We start from the raw sequence: 25,472 nt of genomic DNA on the forward strand, positions 1-25,472 counted from the left end.
AATTTCTGTATACGTCTGGCGCACCCTGGGCAGTGAGTGACTGACAACCTTATTTACTTAAAATACATACCTAACTATGCCTTATAAAGGTTTGCAAAGGTACCTATACTACTAGTAGGAAATATAATAGGTGGTAGGAAGTAGGAAGCATAAACTATAGTTTCTAAGTAGTTAACTAGGCAAGTAAGTAAGCAGTTACAGGTAGAAAAACAAAAAAAAAAGTGAACAGATGCATTAAATCATGTAAGTACTTCATAAAAAAAACTTGAGTCAAATCAATATACAATAAACAAGGTTGGATCAGACCATCGGTTCCTGTGACATCGATCCGAAACTGTGGTAACTTGTCACCGATGGATTCTTGGAGTCAGGATATATGGTTTTAATCGAATAATTCGATGCGGCAGCTCGACTCCTTACCGTATCTTTAGACGGCTTGCTAAGAGAGCGTGCCAGAACACATTGCCTAGTTATCCGCTTCAAATCTTTTTTATTAATCGCGCGAAAAGTTTGTCTATGCCTAGATTTTCTTCCCGCCTTTTGTTGTCTATGATTCATATATTTCTCTACTCTTTGGTTTGAAACCTTTTTCGATCTTGGGCACGGGGGTTTTAAGTCTAGCCTCTGGAGTATTTCAAGGCATTTCAGATTGCGGCAAGCGTCACATTTAGAGTCGTAGTGAGGTGTTTCGGTGTCGTCTCTGTTTTCTGATGCAATTTTGTTTCTCCCTGATGACACTAGCTTCTTCGGAGGTGCCTTTTCTAGTTGGATTAACTGGAAATGGAAATGGTAGATGGGTTTTGGTAGAGTTTGATCTTTGGTAAGAATAGAATAGGTGCGGGACGTTGTAATGACGCTGACGTGGTCCGATGGAAAGCTGGCTGCTGTCGACAGACTCGGATAGACAACTGTTGTGTCTGCCCTGCCACTAGTGGGACATAGGATAAGTACCAAGAAGAAGACATGGTATGACCGGGATTTGAACCCGCATCTCTGGAGTGCTTATTCGAATGAGCACTAGGTCATACATACTTTTGGATTGGCAATTCGTCTCCGCTTCATCAGCACGTCGTTCAGCCTGGGCACCTGGCTGGCGAGGTCCTCCGGAAGGTCAGGCCTGCAGAAGAGACCGAATTAGCCTTTAAAGGTATGCGTCCACCTATTGGTATCAGACCAAACGGATTTTCATAAGGTAAAGTATATGAAGAAACGGCGTCGGCAATGCCGATGAAGTGGATGCTCTTGTGTGAATTTCTATATACAAATAATACTGAATGCGATGCGTCCGTTGCGTACGATGCCCGGGTTCGAAATGATTTTGAATACTTAATGCCCACGACTGTAACCCCCGAAGGGGTAGTCAGAGGTAACTCCCAATCGCTTGGCTTGCTCCACCCACTTTTCTTAGTACTCAGTACTCACGTGATAGCTGATAGGTTGCAAGCCGTAACACACGTTTTAGAATGAGTACAACGCACTGAGTTTTATATCTCTAGATTCTCTAGAATCTAGATGTGCAGGTTTCTCATAAAGTTTTTCTTCAATGTTAGAGCGGTGGTACCTATAGTTACATTGTACTCATCGGCACATGTCAGCGCCGGGATTCGAACCCGCATCCCGCATCTCTGGCGTGAGAAGCAGACGCTTACCCGACTGAGCTACCACTGCTCCTCTACTATACTGAGGCTTCCTCCTACCTCTTGAGTCACCTCTTTTCGGCTTACCACTTTCAAAACACCCTGTATAAGTACCTGCTCTGTTTCTCCATCGCCTCATACTGCTCCTGATGTTCCTCGCTGAAGGTCTCTCCGGCATTCCTCCGCGACTTCTCGTCTCGTTTCGGCTCATCCATGACTGAAGATGAAGACAGGATCTTGCGTCGAACCAGTACTGAGGGTTCACTCTCTAAATAGACAAACGAACGTGCGAGAATCGCTAAGCAATCGGCACGCTTAAAGCTGCGTACAGGCCGGCCAAACGGACGCCAACGAACGGGTTTTGCGGCAATCTGCCCTGTAGGTATTATGTATGATAAATATCCATCGTTGGGCATTCGTTGGGCCGGTCTGTACGCAGCTTAATAAACGAGATAAAGTCGTCGTTAGCGCAGCCCTCCGAATCTTCGGAAAATCAAAACTGCAGAGCTAACCAGGACTCTATAACGTTGTATTAAGCGTGCCGATTGCGTGACAAATCTTGTTAGTTCGTTCGTTGATGTCGATGTGTAGTAGTGTGAGTGTGACTGGTCGCTCAAGTCAGGATGGCATGGATAGGATTGTATGTATACGCCTGAAAATTTTGTCTTAGCAACGCCTGATTAATCCAAAATAAAACTAAGTACGTAGATAGGTAGTAGTTTGTAGGTATGTACAAAAATATAAAGGTATAGTTAGTCAAGAGATTGATTAGCATAGTTAAATTTTAGTACATAACATAGTGTATGTACTTATATGCACATACTTACATAATTATGGTAGGTACTATTGATAGCAATACTTTTATTTTCAAAGAAAGTTACAGGATTGAAATGCAGGACCCCAACCTTTCATTTTAGTTACTCCGGTTCAGTGTCATTGCAGACCTATATGAGATAAGTAGGTATTTAGAAGGTAATGTATCTGGTCATTTCATACTTACTCCAGCCGGCCTGCTTGATCAAGGCCCAACAGGTACTTGTAGCTTGGTAAGTTAAAATGTGATAGAAGACAGTGTTATGTTGTGGTGTGGTGTTCCTTTGTAAGCATAATGATAATTCCTTACCTATCTACTTCAGTGGGTACTCTTGGATTGGTTCATAAAAGTGTAGTGCATTATATTCTTGGTTTATTAGAATTTTTGGTGTTTTTACATAATTTTATTATATTTTGGGACTGAATTTTGACAATATTGAAATATGTATGTCAAAAATAGATTGCCATAACATGAAAAAAAAATGTTTTTTAAATTTATGGTTTGTGTTTAAAAAAGTTCAGCTTCATGGGATTATAGTGCCACAAACTTATCTGTTCCGGTGAGAGCGAACTAAATTGGGCCATACCTCATTACTTACTAATGAATTTTATATTGACATGACATAGATTATATGGACCAATTTAGTTCCCTCTCACCGGAACAGATAAGTTTGTGGCACTATAGGTATTTCTTTCTGATTTCTGAGCATCATCAATCATCATTGGGAAGCAGACTGTTGTGATGACTATGAGAATCTAAATGAATGAATGGCCTATTATTTGTAACTCTGATCATCAATAAAATATAACACTACATTCAACAGGCAGGCTAGTGGAAAAGTTCACCAAGGCAAACTTGTGGCATCCACTTTTCTTTGTTTCAGCTAACCGTTCTCAATTTTCCGTATTATACACAAATATTATTGCAAAATCAGTGTCAATTCATTACATTTCATTGGATTCAACTCATACAATAAGTAGACTCAAAACATCTTCATAATGTCACAGGAATCATCTTAGCTGAAACGAATTATAGTAGAAGAGGTTGTTTTTCACAAACTTACCTACCTAGTTATTACCAGCACAACTTGAGACCTAGGCCCATGACATCATCGTATCCATAACTCAATATTGCATACCAGTGCGTTCTTTAATCTTCTGGTCGATCCTTTTAGCACAGTCAAAAACCAAAGTCTAGCCCTTTGACAGAATATAAATATTCTCAGTACACTAGTTCAACTATTTTACCAAATTTCAACATGTAAAATTAAGTTTAATGTTTATCCCACACATACTGTCCTGATTATGAAGTGCCTGCGGTGGGGATGTTTGATTGAATGAAGGTGGGACAAGTACTTAGCGACAATAGATTCAAAGATAAACAAAGACCTCTCTTTTCCAGTTTAATAAACCTAGTTTAAAATTCTATAAATTATGTATTATGAAGTAGAAATTGGTTAAAATTAACCCTTCACATCCCGAAAAATCAGACACAATTAAAACTATTGGGTCTGGTTTACCAATGGGTCACCGTGATGAAAGCATATAAGTAAAATAGTTCCTAGCCTACAAGGAGATAAACAAAAACAAACCTTACATAAGTGGAATACTTATAATTAAACACTCATCATCTCATCACAATGAAAGTTTGGACCTTACAATAAAACTAACTTAGAACTGAACTTATCGGCGGCCCCTGCCGCGGCCCCCACGGCCTCCCCTGGGCCCGCCGCGGCCGCCGCGCCCCCGCCCGCGTCCTCCGCGGCTTCCGCCACCACCTCCTCTCGAGAATCCTTCACGCTTTCCTCGGCCTTTAGGAGCGTCGTCTATCAATAACGTCTCCAGCGGCAAGCTGTCTGGCAGGATGTAGTAACGTATGTTGTTCCCGCGGATGCTCAACGTCTCCAAAGATATCGGTTCTCTGTTCTTCAGCGTTATTTTGACCGCTTTCAAATGTGTGTTCATAGCAACATCAACACCGGTGATCGTGCCGTGGATGACACTGCCGTTTTTCAGCTCGATAGTCACAGTCTCGTGACTGAGTTTCATTAAAAACCTCACTAACTTCATGTTTGTGGATTTATTGACTAGTTATTTGGTAAAACAACACACCGGCGTCCTTTTTATTTCAGCAGAAGCTAACCTCAAAACCTCAAATAACAATGGCGGTGGCGGTTGTTTTTAATGTTGCCATAACAAAAAAAATGAAATGTAATGTCTATGTACACTTCCAATAATAATGAGCCGTTTTCCTTGACAGCTGTCAGTTGAGCTTTTGGGTAAGCCGATAGATGGCGTGAAAACGCAGTGTACCAACTGTCAAAAATTACATAGAGAGCAAAGAGTACTAAACTCAGAATAAGAACTCACTAGTTGTGATTAAATCTCACAAGAGTCACTATCTCAAAAGAGTCACTATCTCAAGTGCACTAACTCTACAGTATCAAGGGAGGAGGAGCAGATAGCTCAACTACAACTCAATTAATACAGGAGAAACACAAGGAAACTGATAAAACTTGAAAAGAACGGCTGTACGCACAATCGCACTGAACGCTGAAGCAACAGTGACATCGACATCATAGCGAAAATAATACTACAATTCTACCTACCTACGTCACTTTCACATTTCGTTAGCCTCACAGAATAACATATTGTGATCTGAGTGTGTTCTGAGGGTTTGAAAGTTGGTACAACCCCAGACAACGCCATCTATTTCTCCAAAAAGGAACTTTTTTTTTTTTTTAACAAACGCCTCATAGAAAATAGACTGTGTATATTCGGCAAAAGAGATATGTATCCACCCCGGGCACTTACTCTTTCAGATAAAAATCTACGAAGGAATCTTTAAATAATACTCATTTCATAGAGCTGCACGGCATCTCATTCAGTACAGGTAGACTCAGAATAATAACGGATTTGGCCATAGCCCTAGTGGACAAAAATATCTACGTACAAAACTCAGAACAATAACGACCTAACGTGGGCCAAATTTTTTTCGGGTATGTACAGAACAGAAGAATAATGCCTCTATTTAGCAAATAAATGGTCACAAAATCCCACAAAAGAAAGTGTCATAAAACCGGCTCCGAGCGAAAATTAAATAGGTACAGTTATTTATACCTGCGTTCTACCTCGGATCTCATATTAATAATGGAAGAGAGTATTACTGAAGCAGAAGAAGCCTTAGAAGAGAAGATAGAACCGCAGAATGAAGAAAAAACTGTATGCGCTCGACTTTTCCTCACACAAGAACAGGTAAAGTGCTCATACACATAAACACGATACGACGGCGATGACGTTGGAAGAGAGCGAGGGAGTGGCACGACGCGACGCTGTATCATGTTTATGTGTTGGAAGGAGACCCGTACCTTCTTCCTTCTTCTTGAATGTATAAAATAAATATATTAATAGGTAAGTAGTTAGGTATTCAACTAGAAATTCATTTGGCTTACTAATCATAGGTACTGGACCTAACTACCTATATTATAGGAGATTATTAAGTCAATAATACCTACCTACCAACTAGATAGTTGTCATGGCCACGGTGATACTAAAACGGGAAGTAAATGACTTTATGTCCTCTAAACAACAGCCTTCCTATCCATTTCCTATCTAAATAATTTATAGTAAAAAATGGATGGAGAATTGCACCTTTCTTTTAGTACTGTGAATACAAAATCAGCACATGAAGTAGTGATTATAGATAATGAGAAAGAAGACGATTTATTACCTTCAGAAATCAATCAGCTTGAAGCAAAATTGACTCTCAGCGCGGAACAGGTAAATGTGTTGAAATCAATAATGATGCTACAGTCAATGTAGTGATGAGGTTGCGCTATTTTTTATTGTTAACCCCCGACAAAAAGGGGTGTATAAGTCTGTGGTAACGTAGCTCCAAAACGATTGAACCAATTTTCAATTTGTTTTTTTATCTAATGTCATGTAATCGGTTCAGCAGTTCAAAATTTATGCGACTTTTAGTGTTGAATGTCGGGGTTTTTAAATTGCCGCGTTGGTTAGTTTATTCTTCAAAGAACCGTGGACTACCTACTTACCTAGATTTCCGACATAAAGAGTCTTGAGAGACACAGTGAAGTGAGGGGTGGAAACATCTAACTAACTACATAACAAAGATACTTAATATATTTTTATGGCGTTAATTAGTAGAATCCTATGTCAGCTGCTTAAGATTTAGATTTTTTTATTTACTTATCTTAATACTTTTCCCACCCAGAAAAATGATTTATTACAAGCTTTCAACTACCTGGATTACAATGGTGAAGGAAAAATTAAAGCTGAAGACTTTCGCGTGGCTATAAAAGCTTTGGGTTAGTAGAAAAAGATTCACACCCTGTCTATAAAGATAGGTATTATAGGAAGAAGCCAAATGTAAAATGTAGAAAGAACCCTTTGACAGTTGACACGTTGACAGCTGTCAAAGGGTTATTTCTATCCATACCATTTTATCTGTCATTTATTGATTTTTGTTAGGGAAAACGATCTTGATCCCTAATCATAAGCAACTTTACTGTCAGTCAAACTTCATAGGAAACTTTGTTACTAAGTAAGTATAGGTCATAATATCATACATGCATGATATGATATGAACAAATACCCCCACAAAAAGAATGTAAACTTTCAATTTCAATGAATGCAGGCTACGAGCCAACTGAAGAAGAACTCAAGAATATGATAAATGGAGTGGACAAAGCGGGTTCTGGGAAGCTGAGCTTTGAAAACTTCGAGACAGCAATAATGAGGAAGATTATGTCGCTCGACAGCGATGGAGATATCATGAAGAGTTTTAGACTGTTTGATTGTGATGACTCTGGTGAGTAGATAAATATTCGAGCGGGCCTCAGTGATCGTAACTGATCACTGAGGTTAAGCAACAACTGGCACGGTCAGCCATTGGATGGGTGACCGAAGTGGTTCTTTTCTGGACGCTTCCGTGCTTCCGACGGCACGTTAAGCCGTGGGTCTCGGCTGTAGCTTCAGCAGCAGTCGTTAAGCCTAGTCAGAGGCCTTCGGGCAGCTTGAAAACATCTGACTGTCGGGTTGCCCACTTACCCGACAACTCTCTCAGCACAAGTTTGTTTTGGGCTTCACCAAACCGCACTAGGCCAGAATGGTGGACTAGGCCTAAACCCTTCCTTCATTGGAAGGAGACCCGTGCCCCAGCAGTAAGGACGTGATGGGTTGTGATGAATACCTACTCTTTATTATTTATTTTGTACACCAAAAAGAATTATATAAAATTAACAAGTTGTTATTCAATCAGGATAAGTAAGGCGGTCTCATAACTTAATATTTTTAATTTCTCGCGAGTGTTAGTTGGCAAGATTACCTTTCATCCTAATATTAACCAAAATTTTTACTTAAGAATAAATATAAGGGCCACTTGCACCAACATATTCGATTTTCATTTTTATTTTCATACTAGCAGTTCCCGCGCGCTTCGCTTCGCCTTAAAAAGTTTTCCCGTGGGAATTCCGGGATAAAAAGTAGCCTATGTTCTTTCCCAGGGTCTAGACCGTATGTATACCAAATTTCATTCAAATCCGTTCAGTAGTTTTGGCGTGAAAGAGTAACAGACAGACAGACAGACAGACAGACAGACAGACAGACACAGTTACTTTCGCATTTATAATATTAGTTAGGATGCCATAAATGTCACCCTATAACATTTACCTACATGTACAAAACTATAACTTTTAGGTTTGATCTCGTTCGAAAACTTGAAAAGAGTTACGGGAATACTCGGTATTTCCCTCACAGACGAAGAAATTGAAGAAATGATTGAAGATGCCGACAAGGACTTCAATGGTTATGTATGTCTCTTTTCTGCATTTACTCTGCCTAATCCTAATCCTAACTAATATTATAAATGCGAAAGTAACTGTGTCTGTCTGTCTGTCTGTCTGTCTGTCTGTCTGTCTGTTACTCTTTCACGCCAAAACTACTGAACGGATTTGAATGAAATTTGGTATACATATGGTCTAGACCCTGGGAAAGAACATAGGCTACTTTTTATCCTGGAATTCCCACGGGAAAACTTTTTAAGGCGAAGCGAAGCGCGCGGGGACAGCTATCCCACATAAAGCCGGATCCAGACATGTATCATTTGCCCAAGACAATCACCGTATCATTATTGTTATATAATATTAATATTTTTATATATATATAATAGTTTTTTTATATAATTATATAGGTATATATTATTTATATTATGTTTATTTATATATTCATAACTCATATGTAGTTACGTATTTTATATTATATTTGGTAATTATTATTAAGTGACTTGTTTTGATTTTGTAGTAATAGTGTTGTTTTCTTTTTGCACACCTTATGATAAAATTTTCTTGCACCTCGTGTGGCTTGACTGGTAGAATATGCTTGTAGCATTAAGTCCACCCTTTGTACACTTATTTTTATATTTGTGTAATAAAGGATTAAATAAATAAATAAATATCATGATCGCATTTGTGGACAAATTCAAATTCAAATGGTTAATGATACGCGATCACATAGTTACGTCGTTAAGATACGGCCCGTCCCATGTCGTGTCGGGTTTGGCCGATTATCAAAAGGAATATTATGACTAATGTTAAGATATTAGAGTAAATCGTAGGCGTCCACAACTTCATACGACGCTTGATATAATACGCAGATACGGTACGGTGATCATAATCAGATACTGTGAAAGGATCGGGCAAATGATACTTGTCTGGACCCGGTTAACTATATAAAAATAGCTCAGCCGTGGCCTTCTCATTTTATACTTATGTTTCATGGATGCGGCCATCTAACATTGGAACCTCTTTTTTGTCGGTCAATTTTCTTTTTAAAACGCATTATTTTAGACATGACAAAAAATAGCAAAAGCCCTATGACAGCTGTCAAATACATATATTTTATCTATTAGGCTGTATCCGCACCGCGAATATTTTTCCGCGCGGAAGTAATGCGCAATTCTGTAACACATCGAATACTATAGGAGTATCCGCACTTACGGAAAAAAATTCGCAAAAAAATCAACAGGCGAACTTCGATCGCGGAATATAGTTAATTCGTGCGAATTAATTCCGCGCGGAAAAATATTGGCGGTGCGGACACGGCCTTATTTGTTCGTTTTCGTATGTACTAAGTGCCAATTTCGCCATAGTGGTTAAGAGCATAACATAAGGCATTATTGCTTGACTTTTGACACATCTGTCAAGAATTTATTATATAGATGACGTATAATTGATCAACCTTTCCCTGGTTACGATCTACTGCCAGTTGCTATAACTCTATCCATCCATTACTGGTAGTTAGGTACTTTCATATGATTTTGACATGATCAAAAGTAACAATCTGTCAAAATCGTATGAAAGTAACTACCAGTTATAGATAGATAGAGTTATAGAAACTGGCAGTTAACCGACTATAGAGAAATTGGAGCTAAGCATAGGGATCCGTCAATCAAACGACAGAGGACTCATGCTATATTATTTTATAAAGTCAGTAGGTACACAGTCCGTGCCGCCACTGATGACTACTGAGTCAACTTAACGCTCGCGGACTCTATTTAAATATAGTATACCTACCTATCTATTACAGAAAAATCCAACACATACCTACAGCATTTTTATGAATGTTTACTTTCAGGTGTCTGCTCAAGAGTTCATGAGGATTCTGAAATATGCTGTACCAATCGTCACGCCGTAAAAGAACATGTTTTTATAAACTGCAGTGTACTTAAACTTTATTCTTCGTATTTTTAGTCATGGCAATAAATATGATTTTTAAACAACTCTACTCACAGAATACGGGCTCCACAGACTACAAAGTAGAAAATTTTAGTGTCATTTTAGTAGCAGTGATGGATAACATTATAATATCTCAGAATAATAAATACCCGCTGTAACAAAAAATTGTAGTCTTTGGCTAAATCTTTCATCAATGCCTGTCAATGTCAATGCTAAACAAAATGTATGATCATTGTCACATTTGTTTTGTTGCGATTGTTTTCATAAATTTTGTGATTTTTGTTCACCTGGTGATGGCTGATATAAAACTTCTTTTCCAAGAACATTGCCTCGTGCCAGATGTTTTGACCACTGCACCAGGAGAGATTTTGGAAATTGAGTACCCAAATGGCACAAAAGTAGAAATGAGTAAGGAACTTACTCCGACTCAAGTAAAAGATAAACCATCTGTTAAATGGTCAGCGAAAAATGATGCTTATTATACCCTAGCAATGGTAGATCCAGATGCTCCCAGCAGACAAAAACCTACTTTTAGAGAATGGCATCACTGGCTTGTCGGTAATATTTACGGTGGTGATCTAAAAACAGGAGAAGTGCTTTCTGACTACATAGGATCTGGGCCACCGAAAGGAACTGGGAATCATCGATATGTATTTTTAATTTATAAACAACCAGATAAATTGAATTTTTCAGAAGTTCCAAAGTTACGTAGTAATTCTGGAGACAAAAGAGGAAAGTTTTCGATCAGTAAGTTTGCCCAAAAGTATCAATTAGGTGCTCCTATTGCCGGCAATTTCTATGTGGCCAAATATGACGATTACGTTCCAAAATTATATGCTAAACTAAAAGGATAGATTGATTTTCTGATAGGTCGAACCTCAGAACAATGACGAACATTAATGGAAGTGCAAGCAAGCTTTATAAAATTAAAACTAAAATGGCGTCTTGTCTATGGTAAAAATCGATAATGATTTCCGCCTCCGCGTGACAAAATCATTTTTCGGTCCGCCATTATCATTCGCCATTACTTTTCTGGAGTTAGCGTAAATTGGTCGTTGCTTTGTCTGTGAGCTTCACGTGCATAATCAGTGACAGTAATTTTGTGCGTCGCATCGCAGTGATTTATTGAAACAAAGAGCCACTCAGTTCAATCGTATGTCCATCCAGAATCTCAACACATTTGATCCATTCGCCGATGCTATCAAAAGCTCGGAAGACGACGTACAAGATGGACTAGTCCACGTCCGGATCCAGCAGCGGAACGGGCGCAAGACGCTGACCACGGTTCAGGGCCTGTCGTCGGAATATGACCTGAAGAAGATCGTGCGGGCATGCAAGAAGGAGTTTGCCTGCAACGGCACGGTGGTGGAACACTCGGAGTACGGAGAGGTGTTGCAGCTGCAGGGCGACCAGCGGGAGAACATTTGCCAGTGGCTCACCAAGTCCGGGCTGGTGAAGCCCGAGCAGCTCAAGGTGCACGGGTTCTAAGCCCCCGCCGTTAGCGCCTAACATGTTCATAACCATCGTGGAATCATAATAGTTAAATAATAATGAGAACGTGCGTGTAACCTATCGAATATGTATTTAGAAAGCACTGATGTTTACAGAGAAAATCTGGTTCTGAGGCCCCGAGCCTCCCGCGCCCCGTGCCTTGCGAATCCAATCCTTGTTGTATGTAATATAAATAAATAAAACTTGCTAATATAAGCGACGCCGTCTCCCGACCGTAAGTCTCAAGATTTAGTTGAAATTTCGCCGAACTTAATAGTTAATCATTATTGTTTTTTTACTACATTGTAATTTTAAATTGCTGCAATTATTACATGATGTGTCTGAATAAAAACATGTTTTTCTAGTCGTTTGTTTTATTCGCCAGCATGTCATGTGGCAGGCAGTCACGCAGGTAAATTAACGGTAATTTCTGGGTTTGTCCAACTTGGCATTGTAAGTGAAAGTTGTGTTAGTTTAGATCTTGTAAATTTTCCATTCTATGCCACTGTAATAAGTCGCTATTTGCTTCGTTATGATAACGCGGAGTCCAAAGTTTAGTGCTCTCTATTGCTACTAATTTTATCTATAGCGTGTTGGCTTCTCAAATCATAATTTTCAATGTTATACGTAGTGGCATTATGACGCAAACCCCTTGCCTGACAAGGAAAGGAAACTGCTAGTGAGGTGGTAGAGATGACTCATGTCCTCAATTTAGCGAGCCAATACAATGTTGAGGTCATCCACTTCGATAAATGGATCTTACACACGTTCGAGTTGTCGTCATTGCGAAATAGAAATAAACTTACTAATCAGTTTATTTATCTACTTAGCAGTGGCGTAGCGATATTGCTGAGTAGGTTTATTATAATATATTGGTACCTGGGTAGGTAGGTAGTAAGTATAACAGTACCTAACTATCTATCTGTTAGTAGACCCACAAGCACTTTAGGGCCACCACCGAGGGTAATACTAATAGGTACCTACTATTCTGAGTAGTCCCATTCAAGGCTTGGGCGTGTTGGACTGCATAAGGGAAGCTTGGGCAAGTAGGTATATTTACGAAACATGAACTGGCAGCAGCAAAGTTTGGGATGCCCGCTGGACCTGTATGATAGCCGCTAGTGCCTGGATGAGGAAGGCCGAGGACTGATTGTTGTGGCGCTCCTTGGCAGAGCAGTCGATGACCAGAGCGCTGATGATATTGATGGCAAGTATAAAAATCCGCAAAGAAAAGCACTAGAAAGTCTAATGCTATAATAAAAGTTTTTTGTAAGTATTTCTAGTAGGTTGCTTATTCTGAGGTAAGTATACAGTGCTTATTCTGCATGTTTTCCAAATGAACGGGCCCAATGAGATCATAATGAAGTGTCAGATTTGACATTTGATTGTCGATTTTGTGTTTTGTACATTTTTGTGCATTGCGGATTTAAAAATACTATTTTTGTTTGTATATTTACGTAGCAATATAATTATACATTGAATTAAACTATGCGTCTTAACGTTTAGATGACCTGGTTCTTTAGCAGTCAAATATTACTCTATTTCAATCGCTTTTAAGGTAAATAAAATCACAAATTTATGAAAACTTTTTCAAACCATTTAAAGATGGAAAACTAATTGCATACATGAATTTTAGAGTAGCCAACCTGTCTGAAGATGTCTGAAAAGGCTTTGTCCCTGGGCCAGAGGGTGAAAGTGATCGGGAAAGACGTAAAAGGCTCTGTGGCGTACGTGGGACACCCCACATTTGCAACTGGCAAATGGATTGGCGTGATCCTCGACGAGGCGAAAGGCAAGAACAACGGGACTGTCCGTGGCCATGCGTACTTTACGGTGAGTCCAAGACCGCTTTTGTAACAATTGCCGGCTGGCTGCATAGCATGGGATGAGATTTGGTGTAAGTATGATGCATGGAACTGAATAAATGTTTGAGAGAAATCATTTCAGGCACTGGAACCACGAACTTTTACTTCTACTAACCAAAACAAACAAAAAAATACTTCTATATGCACTAGAAAAGGTGAACAAGATGCCGCTTTATTGCTAAGAGTGATCTCTTACAGTACAGGCAACCATGAGTTACAGAAAAGTTAAGAAATTAGAGAGTGATGAATCTACTAATACAAATAAACCTTACAAACTATTGTTACATAAATGCTACCTAAACCTAACTAACTAAACCTTCTAGTCTATATATCTAAATGAATGCACATGCACAATTTCCAGTGCGAGGAGAACTATGGAGTGTTTGTCAGGCAGACTCAGATCCAGCTTCTGGATGGCGAGGACAACCCAATGGAGACCTCCATGACCGCCTCCACAGAGGAGCCCAAGACCTCGCGGAGGCTCAGCAGGTATGTCATTCATGTAACCACATTTTGACCCTGTGGGTTGGTCTTAAGGCTGATTCACACACTGTTTAGTGTAACCCCCCTATTCATAAAAAAGTTACTGAACGGATTAACTATTGAACTGTTCTGTCCCTCTCTGACAGAGAACAATTTGATCTTTGACAGAGAGTGACAAAACAGTTCAATAGCTAATCCGTCCAGTAACTTTTTTATGAATAAGGGGGTTAGTGTTTTTCAAATACTATATTCATACAGCTACTAAAACAATATATAGTATTTCAAAACTTTTGAATCTGTTATACATACTCAGCAATGTATGTCTACTAGCACTCTCACTAAACTGTGTGTGAATCAGCCACAATGTCCATAAGTCAAAATTTCACATAATGGGAGTTATGTACCTATTTGGAGTGAATATTTTTTATGGCATGATTTTGATTTAACATGATGTGTGGGTGAAATAATGTTTTTATTTAGTTTTAGTATGGGTATTCATATGGGTTTTTTTACAGTGTTGTTTAGTATGGTTTTTTGTACACTTTATTAGATTTACCTCGGTTTTAATGTCTGTATAACTATAAAAAAATTGTGTCTGCTAAAAATAAAGCTGCCACCCTCTGAAATTCTGTATTAGAGAGTGTCATCATTATGCTATCTTTTCAATCATTTATACAGACATTGTAAAACCCCATTAACTTGAGTTTTTAAGCACCGTTTTTTTTAAATATATTTTTTCTCTATTTATTTAAAAAAGTCCTCAGCCTATGTGCAGCCCTAAATCAGCTGCCGGCCGGATTAAATGGTACACAATCCTAATTCGCTACACAATGCAAGTAATACTATTTATTTTTCTATTTATGTCCAGCCAGTTATTCCATTGAATCATGAATATTATATTTTCATGATATTTTTTATAAATCATACCACTATTTGTAATGTTTTGTAGTATGGCTATTATTATGTGTGCCAAGAGTAAGCTCTATGTTTTCATAAACGTAAATGTCTTATGTGTATTCTTGCATATAATGTGGCACCTCTAGTGCACACAGAAGAAACAAATATAATGTCTATAAGTGTATTTTTTTAATCAATCATACTATACACATCGAAAACATTTATAACGAAATATAAAAACAACAATTGCATGGCAGAATGTTAAAAAGGAGGGTAAATACAACGATAATTTTATACTAATTAGATGGAGTGACAATGCAAAAGTAACTTCTCAACAAATAACACCCATCTATTCTATTCTATTCTCTGTGGGGGTGTAAGTACCTGCACCTGGCTCTCTCGAATGGAACCTTTGTGCATATCCCCAAGGTCTAAACTGCCTTCCAAAACTTGGACCATTTCCCACCACGCTGGTCCACTGCGGGTTGGTGGGTTCACATATCTAGATGTGCTAAATCTAGATATGCAGGTTTCCTCACGATGTTTTCCTTCACCGTAAGAGCGATGGTATACATTGTACTTAAGTTAAAAGAACTCATTGGTACATGTCAGCGCCGGGATCGAACCCGCATCTCTTGCGTGAGAAGCGGGCGCTTACCCGACTGAGCTACCACCGCTCATAACATAACACAAATAACACCCATCTTCCACCTCTCTTATTTTGAATTAAGTAAGATTACTGGCTTTATTCATTGGTACAGTGGTTGTCCGAGGTTAAACAGTTTGACAGTAAGCAAAATGCGGCCAGTTTTTGCTTTGTTTTTGTATATGACACACCATCTAGTTCATATAGCGTTAATTTAAGGGTAAATAGCTAAATTTATAGTAACATAAGTGCCAATTTCTCCATAGTCGGTTAGAGCATAACCAGGGAGTAGTGGTTGACTTTTGACACATCTGTCATAATTTTTATATGGAGATGACGTTTAATTTATAAATCAATCCTTGGTTGGTTAGATAACCGACTATGGAGAAATTAGCACTAAATCTATAGTAACATAAATCATACTGTCACCCTAGACATTTAGCTCTAACATAGTGTGTTTCGTTTCATGCTAGTATAACTGTGGCGCAGAAATCTAGGCCAACGACGTGAGTACTGTAGATAGGTCGCACCAGCTTCGCTTTAGCACCCGTCAATACAATAAAAATACCCCCTTATTCAAAAAAAAGTTACTGGACGCTTTAGCTATTGAACTGTTTTTTCACTATCTGTCAAAGTACAAATTGTTCCCAGTCAGAGAGTGACAAAACAGTTCAATAGCTAAAGCATCCAGCATCCAGTAACTTTTTATGAATAAGGGGATTACTCTTTAATGGCACCAAAAGGAGATATTAAGAAAAACAACTTATAAAATGTTATATAAACAAAAAAAAAACAAAAAGGTACAAAAATATATTGATTTGGCGATATTGCTTAAAGCCATCTCTACCAGACAATTTCTGGATGGAAGAGATAATATAAATGTTATGTCTAGACATATAGGTAATTTTTTAAATACTTTTGTCCTATAATGTTTATGAAATATTACTAAACTTGTATTAGACTCATAGTCATATAAGTACCTAATACTTTTAAATGTAGCAGCACTATTTCCATTCATTGTAAACACTTTTCCTTAAAAAATAATTGTAGCTGTTGCATGCTATGATAAATTTATGACTAATGAGGGTTATACAGGGTGAGTTGATGCAAAAGTGAATTTCCAAAATAATTATGTACTGAATAATTAGCTGAATCAGCTTACTATTTCATTCTTCAATCATAATGTATTATTATATAGCTTTGTCTAAATATTCTTGTGGGAAAATCATGTATGTTACAAATAGGCATAGATGTACCAGTCAGATGTGCCTTTTTGTATCAAACACGAGCAGTTTTACCCCTCAGGTATATCTGTTAGCTACTGATTGTTACGGCGAAGAACTAAGTTTAATTTGGTACCGCTAGATGGCCACTCTTAGGCTTACAATTAATAAGTAGTAATAAAATTACACTTTATATCTTTATGAAAACAATAAAAATCAGTGGCAGCACTTTTTAAATTTAGAGACACGGTAATTTTCTTACTGCATAGTGACATTTACTTAATCAATCTGAAAGCAAATTTTTGAATGAAGAATATTAATGTTTTAACTGCACTTTTAAATATCTGGCTATACTACAATCGCTCGCAATCTGTTTTTAATAATACTGGTTAATACATTCACTAGCAATGAAAAAGTTCCTCTTACAAAATGTCCCAATTTATTACATTTCATTATTTCAATGATACATCATCACGACCCATTACGTCCCCACTGCTGGGGCACCGGTCTCCTTCCAATGAAGGAAGGGCTTAGGCCTAGTCCACCACGCTGGCCAAGTGCGGGTTGGTGGACCCCAACACAAGCAAGCTTGTGCTGAGAGAGTTGTCGGGTAAGTGGGCAACCCGACTGTCAGATGTTTTCAAGCCGCCCGAAGGCCTCTGACTAGGCTTAACGACTATATATTTCAATGATGAGCTGTTAAATGTACTTCAATATTGCAGACGGTGACATTAAGCTAGTCTTTTCTCTTTACGAGTAATTTAGTGATTTTCTCACCCAAACTTTTGTCATTGCGCGTGAGTGTCCTTGTTAATGACTAACTGTGCTACCACAAAAACTTTAAACATTGTTTGACAAGTGTTTAAAACGAAATTTAACAGATTTTGTAGGCGTTTGACAGAGCTAAACACCTGTTAAATATTTCCTGTGCTACCACAATAACTTTAAACATTGTTTAACAAATCTTAAAACCAAAATTGACAGATGTTGTAGACGTTTGACAGCGCTAAACACTTGTCAAATACTGTCAAAGTTTTTGTGGTACGGCCCTAATAATCTAACAATGAGGTCTAACATTTGCGACGTTGCCACACCGAAGGGTGCGGCGCAAGGCGTCGCCGGCGCAGACGAAGAGCGGCAACGTGTCCATGTCGAGGTAAACGGATCACTGGAGTGTTTACGCCCGGTTTCTGAAAGCCTTTATTAATATTATGATAATTAAATCAAAAAATGGCTCCTTCTGGGAGAACAATCATGTCAGTCAGTGAATGAGTGGTAATCCAGCTATACAATATATAATAATAATAATAGGATCAGAGAAAACTCCGTTTCGAATAAGGCATTATGTGGTTAAATCGACTGCAAACACCTTCTTCCACAATCCGTTTAAAGGAACACATCGACTTACTAAACACATTTATAGTGCAGATTTTCTTTACCAATCTAGCAGAGAAAATTGACGCAAGTTTGTACGAGCTAGTCATGTGCTTGTATGGCTAGGTGGCGACTCTGAACTCTATACATATAAAGGAATAAAGTAGTACTGCAAAGATTTCTGATGATAATATGATATGAATGACGAATTGGTGATGATGACTATTGATTAAGTTTAGCGTTAATTATGCAACTTTCAGAAACCGGGTTGTTAGTTTTGGTCCTTGCTGCACCTCGCTTCTGATGCACTTTTTCCGTTTTCAGCTTTACATAATATTTTTTAATACCTACTGTATTATAATTAAGTTATAAAATCTAGTTTACTGTTGTATAAGCTATGATACATGTATTTTTTTATTTATAACAAAGTCCTTTCTTTGTTTTTTAAATGTCATCGCTCTTTACTTTCTGTTAAGTTATAAAAGCAAGTAAAAATAGCATTTTGCAATGCATATATAAGTCAAAATAGAATAAATAGTTAAAAAAATTCAAATAGTTTTGAATTTTGTAAGCTGATTTTACTTGTTTAATTTGTACTTATTATTTATGTGCTGTACATACAATTTTGCGCTATTTAAAAAGTATCAATCAGCCTAGTCTGTACTTTTGAGCCATTACTAACCATGGCTGTTTATGAAATCAACCTAAACAAGATGTTTCCTACACTTTTCATTAATAATGTACAGTAAAAACCTATATTTTCGCAACAATACATTTTATTTCATTCTCATTTCTTCAAATCATCATGGTTAGTAAAAACCACAGAGTAAAAATAACCAAATTCTACTCTGTGGCTCAAAGACATCACTAGGCTGGCGAGGGTCCGTTCACTGACAGCTTCCTTCCACCACGGCAGCTCGAGGACTTCGCTGGCGAGCAGCCGTCAGTCGCTGACGTCCTACGCCTCCCCCACGGCGGAGAGGGCCGGTGAGGGGGACAGCAACACGGGCAAGCGGGCTGCTTTTGTTGAGGTAATGATTGGAGAATGTATGTAATTTATTAGTAAACTTAGCATACAGTTTCTTCAGCATATAGCAGTCCACTGGTGAACGTAGGCCTCTCCCAAAGCACGCCACTGGATGTGATCTTTAGCTTTCCGCATGATTGGATGCAGCCACCATTCGCAAGTCGTCACCCCATCTAGCCGGAGGCGTCCCACACTACGTTTGCCTAGTCGCGGCCTCCACTCCAGAAAGTTAATTCATCATCATTTAAAATAATACAAAGAAATAGGCATTACTTTTCAAATTTTGGCGGGTGTAGACAACTTTAGATATTACAAAGTGTAGTAGGGGGTAGTTTGAGAAAAATAAGAATTGTTGAGACGTTGCAAAATAACGTCAATTTTAGTTCTAACCTAGTCCAACCTGTGATTGCTTTAAGTAAACCAATTATTAATTGTAAAGTTTAGCTGTGATAATAGTAAAACCTGTGATAAAAATACAATTTAACCTTTTAATCTATTAAAAAAATGGCAGTGAAAATAAACTACTTAACAAACATAAAAATCGGTTTTGCTGGCAAAACCCTGTTCAGTTACGAGAGTTACAAACTATGTAGTAACATAATAAATAATACAACTGAAATTACACAAGAGAACATTGATAATGCTACCAGTGAAATAGTCAACGAATTTACAGAAACTAGTAATCTTAGAAATGAAGTTAATACATTGCTAAAGGACGATTATAAAGACGTTACAGTTGATGATGTTAGTGAAAGTAGTGTTGATGTTGATGATGATGATGAAGACGAGTATCACAGTAGTGATGATAGTGAAGAAGCGATCGATGATGAGGTGGACGGTGATGGAGCTAGTGACAGTAATAATGACAGTCTCATGTACGACCAGAATGTTTCGGATGAGGTATTTATGTATACTTTTCTTATGTTCTGTATTAAATGCAGAATTATCAAAAAGATACCTTCAAAATTTCTAATAACCAATGATATACATATAATACATACCAGTAGGTACCTACCTCTGTTAGTTTATAATTATATACTTATTAATGTTTTAATCTGTATGTGCTGTTGTTTGGTGTCAAATAAATATACGTTTATACAAACGTAGATACTTACAAGCAACGTTCGAACATGCATTCACGAAACATGATGCGTGGCAGTATGAAAGCCGCATAACCACATAAGTGGTCCCCATCCTTATCGTCTCTAACAGATGTTCCCATATATTTCTTCCAGACAAACTTCGTGGAGACCCTGACCCCGCAGTACACGGCGGGCGCCAGCATCACGGGCCCCGCGCCGCATGAGGACAGGATCGCTCTGCTGCAGACTCAACAGGAGGTACCTCTTCATCAGATATAAAGGGTGTTGCTGAAATCATCATCCTCATCAGCCTTACTCTGACTATTGCTGATATGACTGGATTGCTGTACATATGTCTTTCATAAGGAGCGCTATTGCACTCTGTCCTTGGCTTTTCTCATTCAGCCACAACCGGCTACAGTATAGTAAGCCGAAAGGTGACTTATGGGTTTTTTTCCAAAACTCGTAGATAGCAATGATAGCATGAATGGCTGAACAGACTTGAAGGCGTTTTTAACAAACTTTGTTGGTTTCATTAAACAAACTTATGTATAACTTTCTACCCACAGAATGTGACCCTGAAGGCTGAAGTGGAGGACCTGAAGGAGAAGCTGGAGACCATCAAGGTGAAGCGCGCCGAGGACCGGGACAAGCTGAAGGAACTGGAGCGAGTGAGGTGAGTGAATATACATATGCAAGCACACACACATCTTCTTAGTTTGTCGATTATAAACACAATTAGAGTCATTGAATTATATATATCTAGCGTGAGGACAGGGCCAAAAGCGCAAGAAAATGGCACCCTCGCTGGCCCTAAAATCTAAAATATCTGTTATAATAACGCGCGGGTGACATTTCCTTTAAGAAAAATGTTCTGACGCTGCTTTGGGACAGGCCTACGTCCAGCAGTAGACTGCTATTGGCTGAAGAAGAAGAGAAAATTATGGGATCAAACTCAAAACAATCGATAAAATAATGTTTTTACATATATATTTTGTGTTTGCAGGTTACAGCTGGAGCAGGCCAACGAGTTCAAGGCCAAGATCATGGAGTCGCAGGCGCAGCTGCAGAGAGACTTGCAGAGGGCCAAGAAAGAGGTGAGGGCGTTGTTCATCATCATCAGCTTCCATTGGCTACTTTTTAACTTAAGACCTCTCGTAAAGAGAGCCACAACACTCTGTCCTCGGCCTTTTAAGGTCGTCGGTCCAGCGGACCGGAAGGCATCTCTTGCTAAACTCTAATTCAAATTGATTTATTAATCGTATTAAAAAAACCCATTAATATTTCACCATGTACTCTGCATTACCAAAGGGGTCTTTGTCTGTGAAAGAAGTAGAACGGACGCAATAAACATGAGAGTCGTTTTTTTCACTGCTAAATTTACTTTCGACTACTTCTACCTCTACTCTAAACTCCTACCACTGCCTTCGCCTCCTTCTACCACTGCCTTAAACTCCTTTTACATCTGTCTTAAACGTCTTCCTTGGCCTTAAGTAATTTATTTATTTTGCCTAGCTTGCTAGTTATCTTAATAAACTATTACAGACCAAAAAGAGCCGAATATTGATGACTAAATAGTCAATCATTTTGTGCATTACAGGTTTACATAATCAGATTATATTATTATTATTTATTGCAGATTTCAATCCCATAAACAAGTTAGTAACAATTTTTTTTACCTACACTTTCCTCAACTCCATCTACCACCATCAACCTAACCCCTTCCACCCTTGGTTCCAGGTCCGAGACGCTCAAGAAGCCCTCGAAGCTCATAACGACGAGACGGCGGACCTGCAGGAGGCGGCGGAGATGGCCGCGCTCGACAAGGAGATGGCCGAGGAGCGGGCCGAGGCTCTGCAGGTGAGCTGTACAGGGCTCTGACTCAGCATGTGCTGTATATAGAAGATTTTATTTTCACAGTTAAAGTTTCAATGAAGACTTGAATTTAAAATGGTTTACATTTCAACACGATAGAACAACGCGTTACCCAGAGATATATGGTATTGATAGACAGACATTAGAACATTTATTAGACCATTTATTTATCTATTTATAAAACATAATTATATGGTAAGGTGGCGTGCTTTGGGAGAGGCCTACGTCCAGCAGTGGACTGCTATAGGCTGATGATAATGATATGGTAAACAACATGTTAACCATGTACATGTGTTATCGGCTGCCATATTGGTCAACCCCCATGAATTTTACATCAATTCCCATGAATTCTACAATAACTCCCGAATTCCCCGGCAGATGGAGCTGGAGCAGTGCCGCGAGAAGCTGGAGGAGGCCACGCTGGACCTGCAGCTCATGAAGGCCGAGATGGAGGCCGGCGGGAACATACGTAAGTCCACTTTCACTTTCACTTTCACTTTAGTATAGCTATATTACTTTTGAGACGTCTTTGCATATGTATTTGTGCACGTTTGACGGTTTTGGCATAACATAAAGTGGTAATTTACGGTACAATTAAATTCAAATGTCAATTTTGGAATCAGTGTTCCCTGTAAATACCGAATACCACTACATATTATATGCAAAAACGTCTCTAAGGTTATTTACCTGTAAAAAGAGTGCGTTGCAGCCTGCACAGGCCGTACAACTTACGCATAAGCTAATTTTAGTATAGAAACTGAATTACTCAAGGCCACGTCCTAATTTCAAATGTCACCAATCCCCAATCTATATCGTACCTAATACTTCTGTATTCTTTTCGGCGGAACTATTTACTTAGTTTTTCCCTTAATATACAGAGACAGAGCACATGCAAACCATTTACTTAACTGCCTTTTTTATACGATTGTATTTAATAAAGTATATATGTATTATTTATTTAGGCTTATGATTTTATATATTTTTGCCCCAGAAATATTTCAGCATCTTAACAATGTACGTATCTATTATAAGTATTATATTTATCCACGGTTTTGTGTTATTTTGTTTATATCATATCATAGTTTCATATTTGTTATTGTAATTATATGTACATAATATATCGATCGCAGCTCATTTTATAAGACATACATGTACAGTTCTCCCATATTAATAATGCGCATGCAAATCTTCGCAAACTGTCGTATTCCCGGAAACACCCGAATCATTGAATCGTAAGAGCCTTTTGCATTTTGATCCTTGTTCGAAAGAAATAGTAGTCAATATCATGTGACACATAATCGAAAACAATTTGGGCGGTCGGTGGCTGTCACCGATCAGTCAAGGGTCTCAAGGTCAAGATCAGTATTACTTTTGTGGAATTATAAAGAGCTGCAATTACACATCGTTCTTGTTATTTTTTTCAAATGTGAATTCAATTTCAACTTTAATTATTTTTGACGATGCCATATTATGAGGCACATTTAAGAATAAAATATACGTCACATTGATAGACTTCACTTTGCCAATAAAGCCACACCCAAAAGACCAAGTTTGTAATTGTAATATTATTGTGAATGTTCAGCGCTGTAAATACTTTTGAACTGAGATTTTAATGTAAACATTTTTATTAATGTGAAATAATCAGTGCTGTAAATACTTTTGAACTGAGATTTAAATTTTTTAATATAAACCTGTGTTTGAAATCCATTTCTCCTTATAATATAAACCTTGAGTTATTCAAACCTTCTTTCATCCATCTTTACATCAGCTTCAGTAAGACACTTGAAAAGTACCTACTGTAACATTTTCGAAGTAAATTTTAATATTATGGAATATTATGAATTATCGAATCAAATTTCGTTACTGATAAATCAATTATCTCTTTTAGCACCAATTACATAATTCTACTAAAATTTCATGAAGAAAATGCACTTAACTACTCTAAATACATAATAGTTTTCTAACGCTCGGGAATACGACCGTTGCCGAACAATGACGAAGATTTCTATGTGCATTATCAATTTTGGGGAACTGTATATATCTATTTTAACTATACAAAAGTCAGTCAGTTGTATCATTTGCTCTCATTTGTAATGGATCTAGAATATAATAAGGCTTTATTATATTGACTAAGATAGGCGGTTGTCACACTTTCAAGCATCACGCTGCAACTTGCGTGAGTGTTGTAAGTATCTCGGTTTGTATAGAAAACACACAGAGAACGCACCAACGTGCGTTCACGCGTTCTTACATATTTTGGCAGCGTGAAAACCGCCTTAGTTTATGCGTGTCTTAACACGTTCACTGCTTGGGACAAAAATGCCTTTTACATTTAAATCACTTCTTATTTATAAGTATAATTTACCTACAATGATATAAGGTTTTCTTTTCACACATACAGCTTTTAAAGAGGGATTTGGTAAGCCTGTTTTTTCTTTAGCACAGCTTCTTTAAATAAACCCGAATATTTTATTTTAGTCATATAAAAGTAAAGCAGTGACATCCAAGTTAGATTGATATGCAAGTAACCGTTTTTGTCATTGAAAAGGATTTTGCTGTGTTTGCTACTAACCTATAAGTACCTAATTAAAATATCGTTTTGTTGAATTTTTTGCTGGTGTTGCCAGGAATTCTTATTTCTAAAAAGAATGGATGCTGCTGCCTTTGCTTTTATATGACTCACGTATTTGTTATTATAACTTAATAATAATAAATTGGTAAATTGTAAAACTGTATTTTGTTGACAGTGAAAGTGTTAAGTCTTTGTATATGATTGATTTTTGTAATAGCATGTATGTTAGTGTGTGTTTTTATTGTTTATTTTTGGTGCCGTAACATTGTGTGTTTTTCTTTTACTTATCAGTAATCTAACACTCTCATTGAAATAGTAACAGCCATGATGAAGACGATTTTAAATATAAAAAAGATGTTCATGTTTTCAGTTCAATATTTATTGCTGCATAAACAAAACCGCTAATTGAAACAGATAGACACACAGACAGAACGACGGACGGAGAACTAACTGAAAAAATCAAAACACAGAACTCACCAAACCGTAACTCGCCATTTTCACATTTTATCTATCATCACCATTGCATGTTCATCAGAGCACCCCTACGCCTCCTCCGACGCGGGGGCTACGGGCTACGAGCTGCGCCAGCTGCAGCAGCAGAACTGCCGGCTGCGCGACACGCTGGTGCGGCTGCGGGACCTGTCCGCGCACGATAAACACGCCATGCAGAAGATGCAGAAGGTAGGTGGGGGGTAAACATGCCATGCAGAAGATGCAGAAGGTAGGTTAGCTA

At 38.1% G+C, this 25,472-nt stretch overlaps 6 protein-coding genes across 10 annotated transcripts in view; 4 read left to right on the top strand and 2 right to left on the bottom strand.

The window, feature by feature from the left end:
• Positions 1-234: 234 nt before the first annotated feature.
• On the bottom strand, positions 235-2,906 carry LOC105386269. Of its 3 annotated transcripts, none has more exons than XM_038110463.2 (4): positions 2,761-2,906; positions 1,752-1,905; positions 1,033-1,117; positions 235-774 (listed from the first exon to the last, which is right to left on the bottom strand). In XM_038110463.2, exons 2-4 carry the CDS (start codon positions 1,850-1,852, stop codon positions 301-303), a joined length of 660 nt encoding a protein of 219 aa, XP_037966391.2. In that variant the 5' UTR covers positions 1,853-1,905; positions 2,761-2,906; the 3' UTR covers positions 235-300. The 3 variants fall into 3 exon arrangements, with proteins under 3 accessions (XP_037966391.2, XP_037966392.2, XP_048485873.1); XM_038110464.2 differs by having other exon boundaries at positions 1,752-1,854; positions 2,761-2,890; XM_048629916.1 differs by having other exon boundaries at positions 1,752-1,890; positions 2,761-2,885.
• Positions 2,907-4,048: 1,142 nt separating this feature from the next.
• On the bottom strand, positions 4,049-4,640 carry LOC105386268 (small nuclear ribonucleoprotein Sm D1). Its single transcript, XM_011556788.3, has one exon. The coding sequence runs from the start codon at positions 4,518-4,520 to the stop codon at positions 4,134-4,136; it is 387 nt and encodes a 128-aa protein (XP_011555090.1). The 5' UTR covers positions 4,521-4,640; the 3' UTR covers positions 4,049-4,133.
• An 828-nt stretch (positions 4,641-5,468) lies between these two features.
• LOC105386267 (caltractin) lies at positions 5,469-10,203 on the top strand. Of its 3 annotated transcripts, XM_038110482.2 has the most exons (6): positions 5,469-5,705; positions 6,113-6,230; positions 6,685-6,778; positions 7,108-7,281; positions 8,169-8,281; positions 10,104-10,203. In XM_038110482.2, the coding sequence occupies exons 1-6, from the start codon at positions 5,659-5,661 to the stop codon at positions 10,161-10,163; spliced, it is 606 nt and encodes a 201-aa protein (XP_037966410.2). In that variant the 5' UTR covers positions 5,469-5,658; the 3' UTR covers positions 10,164-10,203. The 3 variants fall into 3 exon arrangements, with proteins under 3 accessions (XP_037966410.2, XP_037966409.2, XP_048485803.1); XM_038110481.2 differs by lacking the exon at positions 6,113-6,230 and having other exon boundaries at positions 5,470-5,705; XM_048629846.1 differs by lacking the exon at positions 5,469-5,705 and having other exon boundaries at positions 6,006-6,230.
• Positions 10,204-10,402: 199 nt separating this feature from the next.
• Positions 10,403-11,331, top strand: LOC105386265 (protein D2-like). Its single transcript, XM_011556783.3, has one exon. The coding sequence runs from the start codon at positions 10,408-10,410 to the stop codon at positions 11,056-11,058; it is 651 nt and encodes a 216-aa protein (XP_011555085.3). The 5' UTR covers positions 10,403-10,407; the 3' UTR covers positions 11,059-11,331.
• On the top strand, positions 11,213-12,059 carry LOC105386266 (eukaryotic translation initiation factor eIF1). Its single transcript, XM_011556785.3, has one exon. It carries the CDS (start codon positions 11,360-11,362, stop codon positions 11,690-11,692), a length of 333 nt encoding a protein of 110 aa, XP_011555087.1. The 5' UTR covers positions 11,213-11,359; the 3' UTR covers positions 11,693-12,059.
• A 1,008-nt stretch (positions 12,060-13,067) lies between these two features.
• LOC105386281 (dynactin subunit 1) overlaps positions 13,068-25,472 on the top strand; it is a 38,491-nt gene continuing 26,086 nt past the window's right edge. Inside the window, exons 1-12 of the mRNA XM_048629847.1 lie at positions 13,068-13,253; positions 13,332-13,528; positions 13,922-14,049; positions 16,060-16,092; positions 17,909-17,965; positions 19,100-19,214; positions 20,446-20,550; positions 20,862-20,968; positions 21,299-21,389; positions 22,033-22,152; positions 22,546-22,636; positions 25,275-25,420. Coding sequence (XP_048485804.1) covers positions 13,352-13,528; positions 13,922-14,049; positions 16,060-16,092; positions 17,909-17,965; positions 19,100-19,214; positions 20,446-20,550; positions 20,862-20,968; positions 21,299-21,389; positions 22,033-22,152; positions 22,546-22,636; positions 25,275-25,420 — 1,170 coding nt within the window. The 5' untranslated portion in view covers positions 13,068-13,253; positions 13,332-13,351. The remainder of the gene's footprint in view (positions 13,254-13,331; positions 13,529-13,921; positions 14,050-16,059; positions 16,093-17,908; positions 17,966-19,099; positions 19,215-20,445; positions 20,551-20,861; positions 20,969-21,298; positions 21,390-22,032; positions 22,153-22,545; positions 22,637-25,274; positions 25,421-25,472) is intronic.

Source organism: Plutella xylostella, chromosome 24 (genome assembly GCF_932276165.1).
Source record: "Plutella xylostella chromosome 24, ilPluXylo3.1, whole genome shotgun sequence".
Lineage (NCBI taxonomy): Eukaryota > Metazoa > Arthropoda > Insecta > Lepidoptera > Plutellidae > Plutella > Plutella xylostella.